Raw genomic sequence first — 19,736 nt, 5'->3', positions numbered from 1 at the left:
AATAAATTTTTAAATGTCTTAAAGACACCACTACTACTGATGTCACACACAAGGATGCTTGCAGAAGAATGCGATAGCTTCTCTTTGATACAGAACACTTAAAATTTATGCATCCTTTCTCAATATGCAATTGCCACAAAATTTTTACAGACTCCCTGAATGTATGAATTTCAAAACCTTTTTTTCAGCCCGGTGTCCTGGCTTGGCAGATAAAGCCACGGGCTCTGATGTTGGCATCCCAGATGGGCACCGGGCTCAGTCCTGGCTGCTCCACTTGCAGCCCAGCTTCCTGTTATTGCAACTGGAGGAAAGCACGGAGAGGCCCTAGTGCTTAAGCCCCTGCTACCCACAGGGAGACCCGGACGATGCTCCTGGCTCCTGCCTGGCTCAGCTCAGGCCTTTGTGGCCCCTGGGAAACGAATAAGCAAGATGGGAAGATGTCTGTCTCTCCTTCTCTCTCTACAACTCCTTCAAATAAATAAGTTTCCACTCAAATCATCTCATCTTTTAACTCCCTTTCCCACTAGCTTTCTGAAGTGTGTGCATGCCTGATGGGGCTCCTTCCGGCGACGTGGCTCCTACAATCACCGACATGCCTGCTCTCAGGGACAGCTAGTACAACACCATGCAGCCAGTGGGACCAAGACCCTGCTTAAAATTCCCTGAGCGCTAACTCATAACCCAGCCTGGGCAAAGTGCCTCTCTGCCCCTCGGACATCCTGGCCAGGGCGGACATGGCCTTACCTCCCACGGTGCAGGCGCCCAGCAGGTTCACGATGTTCACGTGGTTGCCCAGGTAACTCAGGACCTTGAGCTCGGACATGAGGGCTTCCCGCTCGGTCAGATGGGCGCTCGCTGGAACAGGAAAGCAGCTGCTAGTGGCAAAGACTGCCCCGGGCAAACCATCCCCTCTCCCAGACAGCAGCACGCACTCACGTTTAAGCATCTTCACGGCGACAGTCATGGCGGCGTCCGACTTAATCAGGCCATAGGCAGTGGCCTCTACCACCTTCCCGAAGGCGCCCGCCCCCAGGGTCTTCCCTGCAGAAGCAATGGCACAGAGTCAGCAGTGGAGATGCGCAGGACTCATGGCCTCTTGCCACAACCTCAAGGCCAAGACGGCTGTCACGGACATGCACCTGTCTTCTCGAACCAACCAAGCTGGGCACGCTCTCACAGGAAACGCTGGTGAGTGCAGGTGGGCAGAGACCACGGAAGCCACCCTAGTTCCCTAAAGTTGCTGTGAGGTGCACCCAGAAAGGTGGCCCGGAAAGTCCCCCGGGGTCCCACTGACCGAAGCTCAGCCTGCTCCTGGGGAACTCCCATTTGTGGTCGTAGGGGAGCTGCGTGGGGTCAATGTACACGTAGTTGTTGCCATTGATCTCCTCCACCACCTTCCACTGCACCTCGTACTTGGGCTTCTATGGAGAGATGGGAAGACATGGTGAGCATGCTGACGGGTCGGCCAGCCCCGGGGCAGGGTCTGGCTTGGCGGGCCCAGGCAGCACCCCTCCAGCAGGGCCCAGGCAGCCGGCCCGGGCAGCACCCCTCCAGCAGGGCCCAGGCAGCCGGCCCGGGCAGCACCCCTCCAGCAGGGCCCAGGCAGCACCCCTCCAGCAGGGCCCAGGCAAGCACCCCTCCAGCAGGGCCCAGGCAGCCGGCCCGGGCAGCACCCCTCCAGCAGGGCCCAGGCAGCACCCCTCCAGCAGGGCCCAGGTGGCCACTCACCTGCAGGTACTTATAGGCAAGGACCATGACGATGATGCACATGACGACGGCCGTGACCACGAAGCCCACCAGCAGGGGCGTGAACAGGGTGTGCTCCTGGATCTGCTCTAAGGGGGTGAGAGAAATGGAAAAGTAGCACGCTCCCACAGGAGGGGTCCCGGCCACCCCCAGACGGACCTGCCCTGTGGGACCATCAATGGTAGGGCAGGCCCTGGCCTTGGCAATGGCCTACCCCTGTTCCTCCAAGGACTCTGTCCAGCCGCGGCACCCTAAGTTGCCGTGCCCAAGGAGGGGCTAGCCTGCAGCCCTGGCATGAGCCCTGGCATGAGCCCAGGCTGGTGCAGCCAACGGCAGCAAGGCAGCCTCCTCTGGGGACAGCTTAGTCTCCTTCCTTGCTTCCCCGTGCGACCCCGCCTGCCTGCTTGGCCTGTCTGGGAAACCCATGCTTTGGGACCACTTAAGCATCTTTCTTCCTGTTACTCACTCTGAAAAAAACTTAACTTCCTGGCACTTGACTCTGCCAACTGACAAAACCAAACCTTGAGCCCTGTCTGGGCACACAACTTCCCCATCTTCCAACTCTGCACCCAATTCCTCATTGGTCCACACTCCCGTTCTTAGAAGAGCACGGGACTCTGGGGAGTTGGACGGTGGTGTGCGTGGCTAATCCTCGACCTCCAGCGCTGGCATTCCATGTGAGACCAGTTCGAGCTTTGGCCGCTCTATTTCTGATCTAGCCCCACGCTATGGCCTGAGAAAGCAGTGGAGGATGGCCCAAGTACTTTGGGTCCCTGCACCACATGGGAGACCCTGAAGAAACACCTGGCTCCTGGCTTCAGGGCAGCCCTGTTCTGGCCATTGCAGTCTCTTGGGAAGTCAACCAGCAGACGGGAGACCTCGCTCTCTAACTCAAAAAGAAACCACTTCCTACCAGCCTCACCACAGTCAGTCCACCAACGTGCTCCTGCGACTCCCTTTAACCAATAACTGAACCGACGCTTTAATTGGGCGACTTATGCTTGGGTACGAGGTAAGCTGTGGGCTTTCTGTGCCCTTCTGATGGGGCCAATGGCAAAAATACACAACCTCCACACGAACAGGTTCACACAAGCACACACACACACATCTGCTTACACAACGCGTGGTAACGTTAGTCAAGCACACACACCAGCTCCATTAGCGGGTTAGCACAGCTGGCTGGCAATACGGATGAGCATGGGTGTTACCACACATCACATGGCCAGGGTGGGAGTGGGCGGAATGGGCTCACGAAACCATCCCCCTTAGATTGGATTAAAAAGAAATATACCTTTGTTGTTACCTTTAAGCGCAAAGTTAAAATAAGCCGAGCTCTCGCCCACGTCGTTGTAAGCCCTACACTCGACTGTGCCGTTGTGCTTGAAGGCACTCGAATCCACAGAGCTCTGGACCACCGACTTCCCCAGGGGCGGCGGCCCCGTCGTGTTCTGGACCTGTACATCTACCGGCCCCATGGGCGCAGAGCACCTGCGGGCCAAGCAGAGCCACCGGTCAGCGCTCAGTGAGATGCCTGCAGGAGGTAACGGGCAGGGCAGGGCAGGGTGCCCCACAGCAGGGACACTCTAACAGGTGGGTAGGTGATGGTAGAGGGCCAGAGAGAAGGGGGAGAGAGGAATGCGGGCCTCCCACACTGAGTGTGTGTCCGTGGTTGCCCCGCCCTGTGCATGCTCCAAGGCTCGGGTCCCACAGCCGGACAGCCAGGCATAACCCCATCTTGGAATCAAGGAGTAAATCACTGGGGGCCAGGAGTGAACGGCCTCAAACAGCTACCAACCATCCCAGCTCACACAACATCAAATGCACAAGATGCGAGAGGGGGTGAGAAGGCAACTAGAGGAAGGAGTCGTGAAGAGTCGATCGGAGCAGACACAGAAAGCCTCAACACTACAGGCCTGCGGTTCAAAGCAAGGGGGTGCCTGCCTGGAACCTCAAGAATGAGCTCACAGTGCCTGGGAGGACTGGTTCATCTCCTGCCCCTGCACTTGCTAGCTGTTTATCTCCTCCTTCGTCCATCTCCATCTGCCAGAAGGCAAGCCCGTAACGCAGAGACTGGGGTGCCAAGGTATGCAACTGAGCCGCCAGACACCCTGTTCCCACTCCCCCCAAAGTCTGTTCCACCACAATGCAGAGGGACATAAGCATCCCCAGCTGTGTCTTCAGGAGGCACCTGCACTCGGCAAGCCTGAGCACACATGAAGACCGCAGCCGCGCCAAGCTGAGCTGTGCGGTGCGGGTTCTCAACTGACACAGGGTCTCCGGCACACAGTGCCAGCTGCTCCCTACTTAGGGGCCGGCACCTCATTAGGGAGACCCCTTGGCACAGCCCCCGCAGTCCACAGACGCCATACATATGGCATAATTATGTGCTCTGGAGTTTGTGCTACCTCGGCAATTAACTCATGAGGTAATTCTGTCCACGACAGCGACAGGCGCTTCTCCCACACACATTACCTCCTGTGTATAGAGTGGAAATCTAATTACTCCATCCTGGAAAATTGCTTTATCTACCTGCGGGCTAGAAATTGCATGATAAATCCAAAAAGATAACCACCCCAAAACAGACCAAAGTCGTTCAGTAATCATTTTGCAGCAAACAAAATTAATGTCTACCGAGGAAAACATGGCCATTATCCCCTCTCTGAAGAGGCACATGGAGAGAGGGGGGAATCATCAAAACAAACCCTTTTTTTTTAAAAAATCTGAAAATGCGTCTGAATTTCCACTGAATGGCGGTCCTTCCCACCCGCGTTGAAGTGACGCCAGAAATGAGCATCTCACCTCTGCTCGGCGCCCAGGCAGAAGTACCACTCGATGGTGGGCTCTGGGAAGCCCGCCGCCACGCACCGCAGCACGCCGTTCACCAGCCTGCTGGAAGTCAGGATTTTGGGTTTTGCTGCGGAAACAGAGAAGGCGACATTTGTCAGGCCGCTGCTGGAGACCTCAGCCAGTTTCTCTGCGCTCCTAGCCTTGGAGCCTTCTGGAGGCTGCAGAAGTGCCCCCACTGGATGCTGGCTGCTGCAAGGGGAGAACCCGGAATGCTGGGTGTGCAAGATGCCAAGAGGCAGGCTGCAGGGCCAGCTGCCGGGGTAAGTGCAGGCCCCACTCACTCCTACAGCAACCCCAGATAAGGAGTGTGAGAACTGAACCCTGGTGGTGATGGGGGGCTGAGGCAGAGGCTGCAGAGCCCCACCCTGCAGGTCTGCTTCTGGGGAGGGGGGACTCAAAGGCCACTTCTCGGCAAGATTCCTGACCCCACCACACCCACCATGAGGCACAGTGGGCCCTGCAATAGATAAGTGCGGAGGAAGAGCTTCTCTCTTTGTAAATGCCAGTGGCTCTGGCATTTACAGGACAGTTAAAATGCAAAACTCCAGGCACCCTGTTAACTCCCAATCTGTATTTCAAACGCAAAACAGGGCCCGGGACCTGAGCCCCAGACTCTCTCCTGGCACACATCTGTCACCACCGTCATCCACGAATGTTCAGGGATCTCCAAGTCTGTGCATCTCCAGGCAATGCGCTGGAAGCTTCCAGTTGCCCGGGCTTTGCTGGAGGGGCGGGGGACTGGACCAAACCACAGAGCTGCTGCAGGCCATGCATGTGTTACGTGGGGGTGAGGGGGCAGAGCTGAGGGGGCAGAGCTGAGGGCCAGCCCCCAGGTCTGCCTGCCCCCTGCCCTTGGCTGCGTTTCTGGATCTCTCTGCTGAAGTCTGCTTGTTCAGGTACGCAAGATGGATGAAACAGCAGCTATCTCATGAGACAGACTAGTCACAGTGACAAGCGACCTCACCGTTGTCACCGATCCCTGGCACACCTCTGACTCAAGCCTGCCATGCACACAGTGCCTGTACTTGTCACTCTAAGCTCTCAAGGACCATCCATATACCAACTACAATTTGAGAGGCACAGTGTCACCCATCAACTGTGCTTCCTGTGACCAGGCAGGGTCAGAGCCAGGAACCTGGACCCCATCCAGATCTCCCCCAGGCCGGCAGGGAGCCCACCTGTTACCTCCTAGGAGCATCTCAGCAGGAAGCCGGGAGCTCAAAGCTGGGTTGAGGGAGTCTCCTATTAAAGCTTGGCCAGCCCCTCATCCAAAAACTGCTTCTGGAAGGCGGTGAGGTGATGCAGCTGTGTCTCACCCTGCTGCCCCGGGAAGCCCATGTCCATCATGTGCAGGGAGAAGTCAGAAGGGGGGCTGGCTGGGGTCAGAGCTTCCAAGTGCATGAAGGCACCTGCCACGCAGCCTGGCCCTGTGGACGGGCAGGTGCTAGGCTCGCTTGCGTGCACACACACACGTGCCCAGGCCGACCACTCTCCAAAGCAATGTCAAGGTAGCGGCAGCGTTGAGAATCCAGACCCAGTGCCAGCCTCACAGACAGAGCAAGGAGACAAGCCATCTCTCGTGAAGGAATCCATCTGGCAGGCTTCACTTAATTATCCCTGGGCAACCGTGCGAGCGAGCAGGCGGGAAGTGGGACACAGCGTGAGAAGACGGCGGACCTTCACAGGATGCTGCGTGCCCTGTGCTGCGTCCTCAGGCCCCCCACTGAAGGGTCACCTCCTTTTCTAAGCCAGCCCAGCTTCCGAAGCCCCAGCGGGGAGGGGGTTCTCTGCACTTCCCACAGCACTCATGATCTCTGTCACCGTGGGGCCAGATCGCAGCAAGGCCTCCTCCATCAGACTGGCCCTTCCTCACATGGCACTGGCTTCTCCCTCTGTGACGGAAGGCCCGGGTGGACCCAGGCACACAGTCACATTCGGGATGCATGCAGGGACCTGGGAGAGCATCCTAAAGGGACTTTGTGGGGTAGGGCATTACTGCCACCCATTCTCACAACAGAAGGCCACAGGTAAGGACCTCCACGTAGGCCAGGCCAGGAGATCCTTTTTCTAGGATTTTTGTTATGTGAACAGTACAGTTTGAGAGATTTTCCATTTGCTAGATCACCCCTCAGATGGTCACTGCGGCCAGGTGGAAGCCAGGAGCCTCATCCAGCTCTTCCAGGCAAGTGGCCGAGGACCAGGCACTTGGGCCATCTTCTGCTGCTTTTCCCAGGCTAATTAGCAAGGAGTGGGATCACGACTGGAACAGCTGGGACAGGAACCGGCGCGCGGGAGATGCTGCGGCAGTGGCTTTACCTGCTACGCCACGGTGCCAGTGCCCGAGTTTCTCTGAATGCTCAGGCTGCCAGAGGGGGAGTGTAGACAGAGACGACAGAGTGGGAATCCGATGGGAAGCAGACGGGCACCGTCACTCGCGCTTCCTAACACCCGTGATGCCACACGACACTCAGTCCAACCAAGCAGTAACCCGACAGAAAGATGGAACAGCTGCTGAGGCCGGCCAGCACGGCCATGTGGAGTTCCGTTTTATTCTTCCAACTTATTTTTCCAATTTTACATTATAATGAACACGGAGCCCAAATCAAGCCCACAAAGCATTTTTTAATTAAAAAATTGGAACAGCTCAGAGTTACATAATCGGGCACGTTTAGCTTCGGTCACAGGTGCTGTGAGAGCCAACCCTTCCAGCAAGACACCTGGTAGCACTTCCACAGCCACCTGGCCGCTTGCTCTGTGCGCCGGTTACCCAGGTGGGTCAGAACCTGAGGCATGCTGGGCAGCTTTGGTCCTGCTTGGGCTTCCTGGCGATGTGAGAACCACACAGGAAAGAGGCCCCAGCCCTGGGTCCCCACCGCAGAGCTGCCGTGAGCACAGGAGCTGACCCGACCTCTCCAAGCCGGGGCTAGAATGCAGCACTGGGGGGCGGGGGTGCCACTGCAGAACGCCTGGAAAGCTGGCACCTGCAAGCACCGCCCCCAATTCTGGACCCTCCCCCTGTTGCCTGTTCCTCCCAGCACAGCCCTGCCAGCACTGCCTTGTAGGGCTGGGAGACCCTTCCTGGAAGGCACAGTGATACCAGCAGTGCCCAGCGAGACACACTAGGAAAATGTTTAATGCATAAAGAATGAGTTTGGGGGGGGAAATCCGACTCCTCAAAATGAAAATCTGGCGCCCTTGCAGCATGTCAGCACACCGTGTGTGGAACTGAACAGACATCATGCGTTTAAAGATACAGGACTGCGCGTGGCTGCCGACTGACGCAGGGCCACGGACTGCCAAGGCCACGGACTGCCAGGCCCTCCGAGGCAAGCAGTGTGGGAGGGACATCTCCTGCCCTCCTTGTGAGCGGCAGCTGACGATCAGCCCCACAGGTGTGGATGTTGGACGTGACCTTTGGCAGTGTCAGGGTGCGGGGGACTTCACAATGTCCTGGTACCTCCAGGCTTCCTGGTGCCAGGCACCCAGCCCAACACAGCATGACTTCAGGGCACACACTGGGGACACTGCCTCCCACCACCCCAGGTCCACATGCAAGGCAAGAACAAAATGAATGCGAGAGAACAAGGGCTGGCAGAGTTGTTCGGGGAGGGTCATCCTGGGAACAGCCCCTCCTTTGCACACACTCTGTAGGGTGGGCCAGAGGACACAGCCCAGATCTGCACTGAACAGAGAGGATCCTGGAGGAGGAGCTTTGGGGTTGCTGGTCCTGGCTGGGCCCCCCAGTAATGTGTCCCTGCTCTGGTTTCAAGCTGCATGAGCCTAACACTCCCGTTTAATAAAGGAATTAAAATCAGCTGAGATGGCAACATGAAAATAACTCATGTCGGCCTCTCCTTATTAAAGGGAAGGCTGCACTGAGACAAATCCCCTGCACACTTGGCGTATGAACAACGGGCACCGGCTGCCTCCCACCACACTGCTGACATTCCAGTTTCATATTCCCATGTGTTCCAAAATCCCTTCATTTTTTAATCAACTATTTTTTTTTAGTGTCTTAGCTTGTGAGTCATGGAACACCAGGCTGAGGTCTGAATTTTGGTCCACGAGCTGGCATGGACTGTCATCCATCAGGTTCGCCATGGGACAGACATCAGCTTCCTACATTAACTGCCTGGGTTCAAGTCCAGGTTCTGCTCCTGATTCCAGTTTCTGGCTAGTGCACCCCCCAGGGAGGCAGCAGGGATGGCCCAGAGTTAGGTCCCTGCACCCACATAGGAGACGCAGAATTCAGTCCCTGGCTTGGAGCTTCAGTGTCGATGTGGGCATGTGGGGAGTGAGTTGGCAGAGGGCAGGACCCTCCATCCATCTCAAGGAAAAGACAAATGAGAGAGATGAAGCCGAGAAGCCATGGTTATGCCTGCAGACAGCCCACCTCCACCAGGTGGGTGGGGTGAGGACCAACACAGGCCTGTGGCCCCGTGAAAGCAGCCGACGGATTCTGCCACATGATTCAGAAGTAGAGAACGGCACTGACCCAAGGCCCACGGGGAAAATACACCTAATCCTGGCTTAACTGAAATTCCCTCAGAATTGCAGGCTGCGCTGCAGAGTGGTATAAGCCAGGGGACGGATGGACACACACACACACACACTGGCCAGACCAGCCAGATGGATGGACACACACACACACGCGTACACGCGCGTCAGACCGGCCAGACCAGCCAGTCCACCAAGACGGACAGCCAAGGGCTCCCGATCTACACGGTGTGGGCATGCCCTCAGTCTGGCCTCACGACCGACCCTGGTGTCAGATGTGCAAGCCGAGCTGTGAGAGCAGCTGCCAAGAGCCACCTGTGCTGCAGGTTTCCAGCAGGGAGGGGAGCGCCAGGCTCCACCCCACAGGTGGGGTGCAGGATGTCTGCCCTTCCCCAGCCTCCTGTCTCCCAAGAGAGTCTTATCAACAGAGTCAGCACAGTAAGAGCCCGTACTCACTCTAAGTTTAGGAAGAGAAAGTAAAAACAGTACAAACCCAGTGAGACACCTCGCAGGGAAGGTAACACGGGCAGGGATGACACCTCTGCGTGGACAGGTGTCTTCAGGCCACCCCCACTGGCCATCTCCCATCACAGGGGTAGAGACAGATGCCAGTGTGTGAACGACAACCACAGACGATGACCTTGGGAGTTCCCTGGCACCGAGGCAAGGTCACTTACTCAGAGACTCAAACGAGATAATTACAAACTTGAACGCTCGGCTGACAGGTTTCTTTGTAAATGCAGTCACATCATTTCAGAGTCTCGTCTCACTTCACCATGTCTCAAACCCTCATCAGCTGTGACCTAAAGAAATTAAGAGAGACCCGACCATGCTAAGCCAGAACGGCGTGGAGAAAAATGCTTTAGCACAGGAAAGCATTCCAAACGGATCCGCCAACAGCACTGTGGGAGACAAGGCGGTGAAGCCCTAGAGCTCTGTGCAAGGGGGAGGGGCACTTCCATTGTCTGGAAGGATCTGCATAATAAAGACGATTAAGAGTAGTTAATAAATGCAACAGATGGATCTGACTTGGCACAACAGGTGACACTGGCAGCCGAAATCCTATCAAGAGTGCCACTTTGTGTCTTTGCTGCTCTGCTTCTGGTCCAGCTTCCTGCTAATGCACCTGGGATCCTGGCTTCTGCCTGGCCCAGCCCTGCCCAGTGTGGTTACTTGGGGAATGACCTGGGTGCGAGGCGTTCACCTCCTCCCTCTCCGTCCCTGCCACCTTTCTCCATCCCTCTGCCTTTCAAATAAATAAATCTTCCTGAAACATTCAAGTAAAATGTCAAATTAAGCATTTTGCTCTGGTCCGTGTATCGGAGCACCTGGGTTCAAGCCCACGTCTGGCTCCTGCCTTCAGCTTCCGGTCAAGGCAGACCCTGGGGTGGGAGTACGGCCTCGAGCCCGCGGGTTCCTGCCACCCACCCGGGAGCGGGACTGCTCTGCCTTTCGGCTCTGGTCCAGCCTTCACCCAGACGGCCGGGCCGTCCGAAAGAGGATCAGCAGGTAGGGGCATCTCTCTCAGATTTCAAAACAAATTGTTGTTGAAACATGCTTTTTGTTGTTGCTTAAATATATCTTTAAGTTTTTCTATCCATTTCCTAACATTATACAGCAAAAAAAGACATCACTTTTAAAAACATACGTATACATGTATATGTTTTTACACACACACACACACACACACACACACACACACACACACACACAGTCATTGTTATAGAAGATTTATAGAGATTTACAGAAACTCCACGGCCAATCAATGAAACAGAAAAGGAGTTACACTCGGTACTCATTTAATACTTAGAAATCCCAATGATTTAACACAGAAGACTACATTCTACTCAACTGGAGGAAGGGCAGTTAAAAAACCAAAACACTCTCCCATCAAAACAGACCAAATGGGCAAGTGGCGGCCTTTGGACCCGCAGCCCTAAAACACAAGGTTGGCTGGGATGTCAGAGAGAGAGAGAGATCCTGCTAGTTTTCAGAAGTGGAATAGAAAAAAACTAAAGCATTTCCAACGTGCAAAACCCGAGGATAGCAGTTCTCTGAGGCTCTCGCCGACTCCGTGTTAAGGTGCAGGGCCCTAGGGGTTGGAGCCATGCTTGCAGAATGGCTTCAGCCTGGCTAACCTGGCCAGGTGGATGGCCCAGATGGCTGGCAGGCAGTCCAGTCACCTACCCACTGAGGTGGCCCCTTGCTCCCATGTGTGTGCCACTCCGTGGCTCGGTCCCTCATCCCTAGGGCCACAGCAGCCACCTGTGCCTAAAACGCAATGTGACCACACGTCGAATGCACAAATGGCAGCTGAGACCTCGTCAGCATGGCCAGAGGCTCACTCCCATCGAGAGAGCGAGATTCTGACCTATGCTGGGTGACGTCACAACTTGGGCAGATCTTGGGGTACGGGAGCATTTATAAGTAACTGCCATAATGACACACAAACCAAACCCCGGAGCGGCAGTGGACACTCTTTGGAGCTGCTCTGGGACCCCAGCCATCATTCAGTGACCACGGTGTACCACCGAACTACCTGAGGCTGGACGCTAGGGGACAACTCTGGAGAGAAGAAAGCCATGCCCTCAATGCCAGCATAGCCTATGTATGCAGGTTCAAATCCTGCCTGCTCCACATCCGACCCTGCTCCCTGTTCATCACCCAGGAAAAGGGGCGGAAGGTGACCCAAGCGCTTGGAGAGGCGCCATGAAGCTCCTGGCTTCAGCCTGTCCGACCACGGCCGCTGCACCATTCCAGGAATGAACCTGCAGGTGCAAGATCTCTGGCTCTCCCTCTTTGTCCGCAACTTAGCTTTTTCATGTAAATACTCTTTTTCAAAAAAAACTGAGAATAGGACCCCTGAACACAGCTTGCTACCTATTTTTAGAAATGCTATCAGAAAAGGTTTTGAAGTAGCTATCACTTTAAAGGTGACTAGATCTCAGATAGAGCACATGACACATCACGTCAATCATTTCTTTCTGTGATTATATGGATTAGCATTCATGTAAGGTTACTTGAAATCAGAAGCCAAGACACACTCACCCAATATTGACTTAACTGATTGCTACCGAAGCTCACGGCAGAGAGCATGGTTTATGGCAAGGAATAACGGATGGAGTGGGGAAAAACCCGAAGGGCCCCCGTGGGGTTAAAGCACACAGTTGGCCTGGCAGTTGCCCTAGATCTGGGACTGACCTTAGCCTGTGACTTTGCATGCAACCACAGGGACCACAAATTCTTAACCAAGTAGCTCGGGTGACCATAGGACCTTGGGGCTCCTCTGCCCTGGCATCCCCAAGGGGCTAGGAGAGAAGCACACCCACTCGGGGAACACTGTGGGAGGTGTGTTTGCAGGCTTTGGAACTCTGTTCTCTTCCCAGTTCCCACTGGCCGGGAAAGCAAGCCACTCTTCTCCCCTCCAGAACCCCCAGCCTGTTAGAACTGAGCACTTCCCTCACCCACACACACCGTGGGTCAGCAACTCCATGAACCACTGCGACAACGCATCAGCATGGGCTTTCTAAAACTGGCCTTTGCTTTTCCATGGAGACTCCCCTGGATCCATTGCAAGCGCCAGGCAAAGACAAGCTTCCTGCAGCCAAGGGTGGTCAGAGCCCCCTGGGGGCCCCTGGGCCCTTGGAATGGACCCCAGGGCGTCACGCCAGGCGGCGTCAGCACCATCAAGCCTGACAGGTCGCCTTCTTAACTGTCCTCTCTACAGCCAGTGTCAGGGTATGGTTTTGGAAGTAACACAACTATTTCCACCCCTACCTCCAGCCCCCCTCCCACCCCACTCACCATACTCTACACCTGGGGTTTGGGGAACATGTGGATTTTTAAACCATGTATCCTTCCCAAATCAAGGATTCACCAGCAGTGTCTTAGTGCTGAATCTAGCAAGCACTCATGCGGCAGTCGCTGACTGCAGTCTGCCCGCAGCAAGCCCTGTTTTGAACCAGTTCATGCTTACTCGCTCGCTCTCTCTCCCTCTCTCTCTCTGTATCTGAGGACAGAATGCAAGTCCTCTGACACCTGAGGCAGAACAGGACACACACCGCAGTCCCTCCCAACACACAGAGCCAGTTCAGCCAAAACAACGTCCAAATAAGTGGGCCTACCAGGTCAATCTTGGAAATGTTAAAATGATTGTAGCTTTTGATTTGAATATTTAACGCACGAGACCCTGATCTATAGGAATAACTTGTTTAATTATCTTCCTCCCACCCCAAAAAGCTCATCAGTAGTTGCCTAACTCTGCAAAACAATGCTAGATGTGCCTCACCTGACAGCTCAAGAGTTTCACACACACTCTGTCTCTCTCTCTCGGCCCTCTGCCAGGCTAGCATTTCTTTCTAACAAACTGACACCCACTGAAAAACTGCTCCAAGACCTCCACCCAAGGGGCCAGGACCTATACAATCTGCACTGCACACCCTGCCCCCGCCCCTTCTTGAGACGCAGGGGTTCAGGAATGCTGGGGGAGTATCCGAAGCCCAGGCACCCCACAATAAAGGCCTCCTTCCAAAGTCAGCCCAAGCACAGTCCCTTCAGGGTGGCCAAAGGCACCACCAGCAGTCATTCTGCCCCCAGAGAAAGGCGGCGGAGGCAATCCCCAAGGCCAGGGTCCAAGGACCACGGTGCAGGCCACATCCTGGTTACCCAAAGCTGGGGGGAAGGGAGGCAGGAGGGAGACGGAGAGCCGGAGCCATGACGAGGCACACCTGACTCCACAAAGAGCCCAACCATCCAGGGGGCTGCCCCTGACCTGCTGTCCCTGGCCCACAGGGACACTACGAAGCCTCGGGAAGGGGCAGCCTGACAGAGCAATCCTCTCTGCTCAATCTGCCGCATAAAACACCCCACGCATGTGTGTATGCCTAGGTCTGTTCTTGCACATTCCATGCCTCTGGCCATTCACAGCGGCTGCATCTCACAGCACTGATCCACAGAGAACTGGGAACGGGGAGGGGATGGGATGGGGAGAACGCCTAGTGGGTGTTGTAGTCCCAAATGGAAAGAACACCGACCCACCGGCCTGCACCACCTACAATTAGCCGAATGCTATAACATTTTTAGAAGCAGGTCCTGGTCTCTCTGGTCCATTGCAATTCATGCAAGCTGTCTGCAGGGAGGGCCAGGAGCGAGTCTGCTCGCAGGAGCCAGGGATCAATTAGCACGGCTCCCTTGGAGAAGCAGGGGTGCTGTGGTCAGGCCCCTCCTGGGTGGTAGGGCCTGCATCAGCACCTTAGGGCGCTTCGGAAGGCCTGGGAGAAGTGCCTCACTACACAGATGTGGCCCTTCTGAAGTGTCTACAAGCTTCTCATTCGACTCGTGGCATTTTGGAAACGCTGATATAGACAAAAGACTCCAAGTGGAGATCAAAGGAGCCTATGCACAGCACCCCTGGGTGCTGGGCCCCCCACCCTGCTCCCCTGCGGCTCCCACTCAGGTGCAAAAAGTAGGCAGAGCAAGCAAGCTGCTTCAGGGGTCCCATGACTGCCACCCACCACCACAACAGACAGGGCACAGGCACACACACCAAGTCGTTCTAGGGAGAATCTTCTGGATTGTGTCCCAGTGCCACACACACCCAGAAGGGCCATGCCCTGAGAATCCCGTCTTGGGAGGCCTTCCTCGCTCAGGCAGGTGTGTGTGGGACCATGGCACTTGTCTGCCCCTGCAAGAGGGGAGGAAGCCCATGGCTTGCTAAAGGCCGGACCACAGCTGCTGTGTGAATCTTGCTCTGGGAAACCATGGGGGTGGCAGCAAGCAGGGTGGAACTGGCAGGGAAGCCTGGGGGTGGCAGTGAGTGGGTGAGACCACCAGGGAAGCCATGGGGGCAGCAGCAAGGGGTGGGACAAGCAGAACTCAGGTGTCCAGCCTCCCAGTCTATACCACCTGCTGTGTTCTACAGGTAAGGACCCTGGGTGCTACACCAGCTGTGGCGAGAGGGATCAACCCAGAGGCCCCCAGAGCCAGGAAATCACCGACCACAAAACCTCCCAGGGAGTGACTGCATCTCGCCCTCCAGGCACCCCCACACCAGCTCCCAGGGCCTCACTGCATCTCCCCCTCCGGGCACCCCCAAACCAGCTCCCAGGGCCTCACTGCATCTCCCCCTCCGGGCACCCCCAAACCAGCTCCCAGGGCCTCACTGCATCTCCCCCTCCGGGCACCCCCACACCAGCTCCTGCTCTACATCATCACACGGCCCCTCCCACAGCTGCACTTGGCAACCTGTTACTGCAGCTCGCGTGTGCGTCCAAGGCACCACTCAGAGCAGGAATGACCTCCCACCCCGGGTCCTGCGGTCAGGGCACTGCAGAACAAGGCATCAGTTCCCTCTTCTCACCACCAAACCACAAGGCCCTCGCCAAGGTCAAAACAATCATGCAAGCGCTCTCTGCCCAGCCTCCGGGGAGCCTGGCACCGCGGCTGTCACACACGCAGCCCCAGCAGTGGACTCACTGTTCACGTAGACATGGAAGGCCACGGAGGCGCTGACGTCAGAGTTGGACACGAGAAAGGTGTAAGTGCCTCCTTCGCTCCCTTTCAACCGCGTCAGGTGAAGCTTGCTCACATACCTGCGAAGCAAATGACCAGAGCTCAGGGTGTTGGGAGAAGGGCGTGGGGACATGGTCCACCTGCTCCAGCGCTGGCCACATCCACCTTTGCCCACGGACGCCCGTTCTCAGCTTACGACACGCGTCTGTGGCAGGGAACGCTCACTTCCAGGTCAAGCGGCCCTGGCCACCCTCAGCACTCCCTTCTTGACCCTCATAAGGGACATATGGTCTCTTCTTCATGGGGACCCTGCCACTGCTGGAGCTTCTAACAAGACCTAGCAGACTAGCTGCTACACTCCAGCCCATGCCAGCTGCTCCTACCCCCAACACCTGCCGTCGTAGTGGGTGCTGGCACACTTGACCTGGCATCCCCACCCCATCTCACAGGCCCAGGGAAGGCTCCTCGGAGCATACGTGTGCTTGAGAGTAGCCAGGCCAGGTCCGCAGGCCAGGAGCCCACTCCATCCTGCCTGGCAAGGCCACCAGTCTTGGTCCCTCCACTCCCTCGAGTTAGGGACCCTGTGACCTCAGACGCCACCTCTCTGGACTCTGACTTGGAACTCGGTGTCAACCCAGAGCTCAGACCTGCAGACCTGCGAATGCTGAATGCTGCGCATCAGACCCCTCCCAGCCTCAGCCACCATCCAGCCGCATTGGTAAGGGGACCTGACACCTGCCAACTGCCCGCTTCCCTCCTCCCTCCCACCTCTAGTGCAGACCACAACCCTTCTCAGCCAATAGCTCCGCACTAAGAAAATGTGGCAAACTCCACCCGGGTGCCTCACCATGATCAATTAACATCACTCCGGTCTGCCTCCGTTTCTGGTATCTAAAACATGGGGGTTTGAATCAGCACACCCACCCCAAAACTCTGTGGGGTTCAACGTTACATGGCGAGCGTAGCTCAGGTGCCCCCTAGCTGACATGCTCAGAAACAGGTGTGTTTGGGGGAGTCGGGTTCATTTCAGATTTGGGGACCACGTGTTGCCACACCTTCATTTTAGTTTTCCTCTGTCACCTGAGATCAGCTGCAAAACCCTCCATCTGGGGCACCACGCTAAGGTCCACCCCAGGGTCAGGTGGGCGTGTTTGGGATTGCAATCTGCACGCTAGTGACCGTGACCGCACAGCCCACACCTCACAGAAACGAGCACGCTTGGCTTGTCCCACACGCAGCTCGACCTTGCTGCTGCTTCACGCCTGCAGCTTTCTGAGGGGCAGGAGAGGGAACTGACCATGCCCAAGGCCACCCACCTGTGGCAAGACAGTCCCTTGCGATGTCTTGAGTTGGTGACCATGCCAGAGCTCCAGGAAGCAAACGCTGTCCACTTGACAAGTGTGGAAACTGAGGCACACGAACCGGCAGTGGCAGCCCCACGTGCGCCCAGGGGCCGGGCAGGCCCCCCTACTCACCTGATGTTGCTCTCATTCTCAGACTCGGGGTAATCTTCCCACTTGTTCGTGGAGGTGCGGTTCATGTACACCCACTGCTGGTGCTTGGGGCCAGGGAACGCCTCGTACTCCACGACCAAGTCCACGTTCTCCCCGTCGTTGACAAATATCGTCGTGTTCATCCCGGGCAAGACGTGGATGAATCCTTTGTCTGCCGGGGAGAGCGCGAGGCAGAAAGGAGTCATTGGCCGTGGCGACTCAGCGGAACTCAAGCCCGTTTGGGAATTTGCGAAAGCAGAAGACAGCAAAGCCTAGAACTTCCTAAGCTCTCGGGTGACATTCACTTCTGTTCTTGTAAAAATCCATCAATCGAGACACACACTGTTGTTCTCCCTCTACCTTCCAGGCTTTCAATCTATTGGCCCTGATGCTCGCTAGGTCAAAAATAAAAATGTGGACTCGACCCGAACACTGAACGTGGGCAAGGAAGGTGTCCCACGAAGCCCTATGGTGAGTAAACACAAAGACCGTCACTTGGCATCCGCAGAAGCCTGCGCGCGAGCTGTCCCACGCTGTGGCGCTCAGGCCAAGGGGCAGGATCTCGTCATCGGGCCAAACTTCGACACGGCCTGCCCGGCTTTTGGAAGCAACGGAAGAAAAAGGCCGGAAGACAATCCGGGCCGAGCAAGTGCTCCAACACCTCGGACAACAGCGCTTGCGCCGAGCTTACTGCCGGCAACCCAAGCCCGCTGCAGTCCCTGCCGCCTGCTGCCCCTTGGCTGATGTCCCACAAGCAAGGACCAGAAGAGGGACTTCCAGGACAGCAAGAGGCTGTCACGTGGGGGTCAGGGAACCCTGCTTGGGGGGTCCCACATCTCACACACTTCTCCCTGAAGAAATAAGCCAGCATCAGCATTTGGTCACGGCAGTGCGCATGCCTGTGTCATGGTGGCTATAGGCAGTGGCTTGGACCAAACCTCAAACGAAACCAGGTCAGGTCTTAGCTGCTCTGGCCTCAAAACGAGCCCGAAAACAGGGTAACCACGTGAGCACAGGCTGTTTGTTTGCCTCACAGTAGCTGACTTTTTTTTAACTACCTGCGTATGTTTGCAGACCTTGGCAACACACAACCTGCAGCAATTTTACTTAGAGCACAAAACCCAAACTGGTGGGTCTGGCTGATGCCATTGATGCCATTCCCTGCACCCTCCCTTCTAGTGTCTGAAAACCTCCCCCCCACACACACCTGTGAGGTCCTTTCCCCTCCCTTCCCACCCCAACACCCCAGAATCCGATTCGGATTTCACGGCCACACACGCCTTGCCAGGCACATGATTATAATTCTTGGAAACTGATGAATGGATTTTTTTTTTTAAAAAAATCCGATTACCTCCAACAAGATGCTCAGAAGAGCCTTTCTAATTGCTTTCTGGAGCCGAAGCTGATCTATCAACAAGCTCCCTAATCAACTTAGCAAATGAGCGCTTATGGAGTTTAATACTTTAAAAGCACAGCCTTCCAGCCCAATTAATAAGTGGCTCACGACCACACGGATGGATTGGGCAGGACACGTTCTGCGTGCCAACTGTGGCTCGGCAAGGACAGTATCTCGGGCAGACTGTTCCCACTCTGATAAGGACTAGGGCACTCGCTTCTCGGCCTTTTGGCTAAGATCAAGTGTGATAACGACCAGGGCAGAGACGCGGGGAACCACTCATCCGGCGGGGACACTGTTGGGTCATTTCCTCCTGGCTCAGGGCAGTTTCATGTGCCTCCCAGCCCAGCATTCAGGGTCGAGCAGCAGGACTCTGGCTGCCTTACACAGACAGGGAAAAGAGTGAAATCAAACAAAACTAGAAAGGAAAAAAGAAGTCCTAATGAAATCATGTTGAAATAATTACGATTGTTCTTGGCACAACACAAAATGTCAAATGCTTGCTCTGCTCTGCTGTCATGAAGGATATCATGGAAGGAAGTGTGGAGGGGGTGAGTGGGTGAGATGCCCTGGGGAGAAGCAGCCACGCAGTCCTTACTCCGATCAGGGCAAGCCCCTGGGCCAGCCAAAGCAGAGCAGCCTGACCCAGGACAGGGAGAAGAACTTGAAGCACCTGCTACTTCTAACCATGGATACAGAGTCCGCCCACAGTCATGGCCAAACTGGCCCTCACACACAGCCAGGACCAGGGCATTCTACAAGGGCTCCGCTCTGCTCCTGGGGTGCTCAGCTGGTGGGGACGGGCAGCAGGGACAACAGCTTTCCGCTTTGCTTGGGGGCACATGGGGTCGGCAGGGGGCAGGGAAGAACTTGCAATGATGATTTCCACTCATTCTTAATAAAACGCTTAGTCTGTTCAGCATTCCATGAGCATTCCAAGGAAGCCACCCAGCCATTTCCTTTCCCCTGCTGACAGTCGTGTCTGCCTCCCGCAGGTGATATTTACCCACGACTTTCAAGGTGGTAGTGACGCTGGCGGACCCGAAAGTGTTATTGGCATAACACGTGAACACCCCGGAGTCACTGGCTCTCGCTGGGCTGATGGTCAGCGTCTCCTGGCGCTCGTACTGGAAGTCGCCCTGGTGCCAGCTGCTGCGTTTTACCTGGCCCTTCATCTGCTGGTTTCAGGGAAGGGGAAGAAAACAATCAAAAATTACCATATGATTTACATTCAGGACCTCCCCTAA

At 55.9% G+C, this 19,736-nt stretch overlaps 1 protein-coding gene across 1 annotated transcript in view; it reads right to left on the bottom strand.

Annotated features, from left to right (window-relative positions):
* KIT (KIT proto-oncogene, receptor tyrosine kinase) overlaps positions 1-19,736 on the bottom strand; it is a 64,195-nt gene that overhangs the window by 11,178 nt on the left and 33,281 nt on the right. Inside the window, exons 7-15 of the mRNA XM_040967093.1 lie at positions 19,496-19,667; positions 17,076-17,265; positions 15,565-15,680; positions 4,546-4,660; positions 3,050-3,234; positions 1,729-1,835; positions 1,295-1,421; positions 937-1,041; positions 745-855 (exon numbers count right to left, since the gene is read on the bottom strand). Coding sequence (XP_040823027.1) covers positions 745-855; positions 937-1,041; positions 1,295-1,421; positions 1,729-1,835; positions 3,050-3,234; positions 4,546-4,660; positions 15,565-15,680; positions 17,076-17,265; positions 19,496-19,667 — 1,228 coding nt within the window. The remainder of the gene's footprint in view (positions 1-744; positions 856-936; positions 1,042-1,294; positions 1,422-1,728; positions 1,836-3,049; positions 3,235-4,545; positions 4,661-15,564; positions 15,681-17,075; positions 17,266-19,495; positions 19,668-19,736) is intronic.

This window comes from Ochotona curzoniae, unplaced genomic scaffold, assembly GCF_017591425.1.
Source record: "Ochotona curzoniae isolate NIBS_2020 unplaced genomic scaffold, NIBS_Ocur_1.0 scaffold_4506, whole genome shotgun sequence".
Lineage (NCBI taxonomy): Eukaryota > Metazoa > Chordata > Mammalia > Lagomorpha > Ochotonidae > Ochotona > Ochotona curzoniae.
Note: the sequence above shows the minus strand (reverse complement) of the source record. Positions and strands in the feature narration are given on the sequence as shown.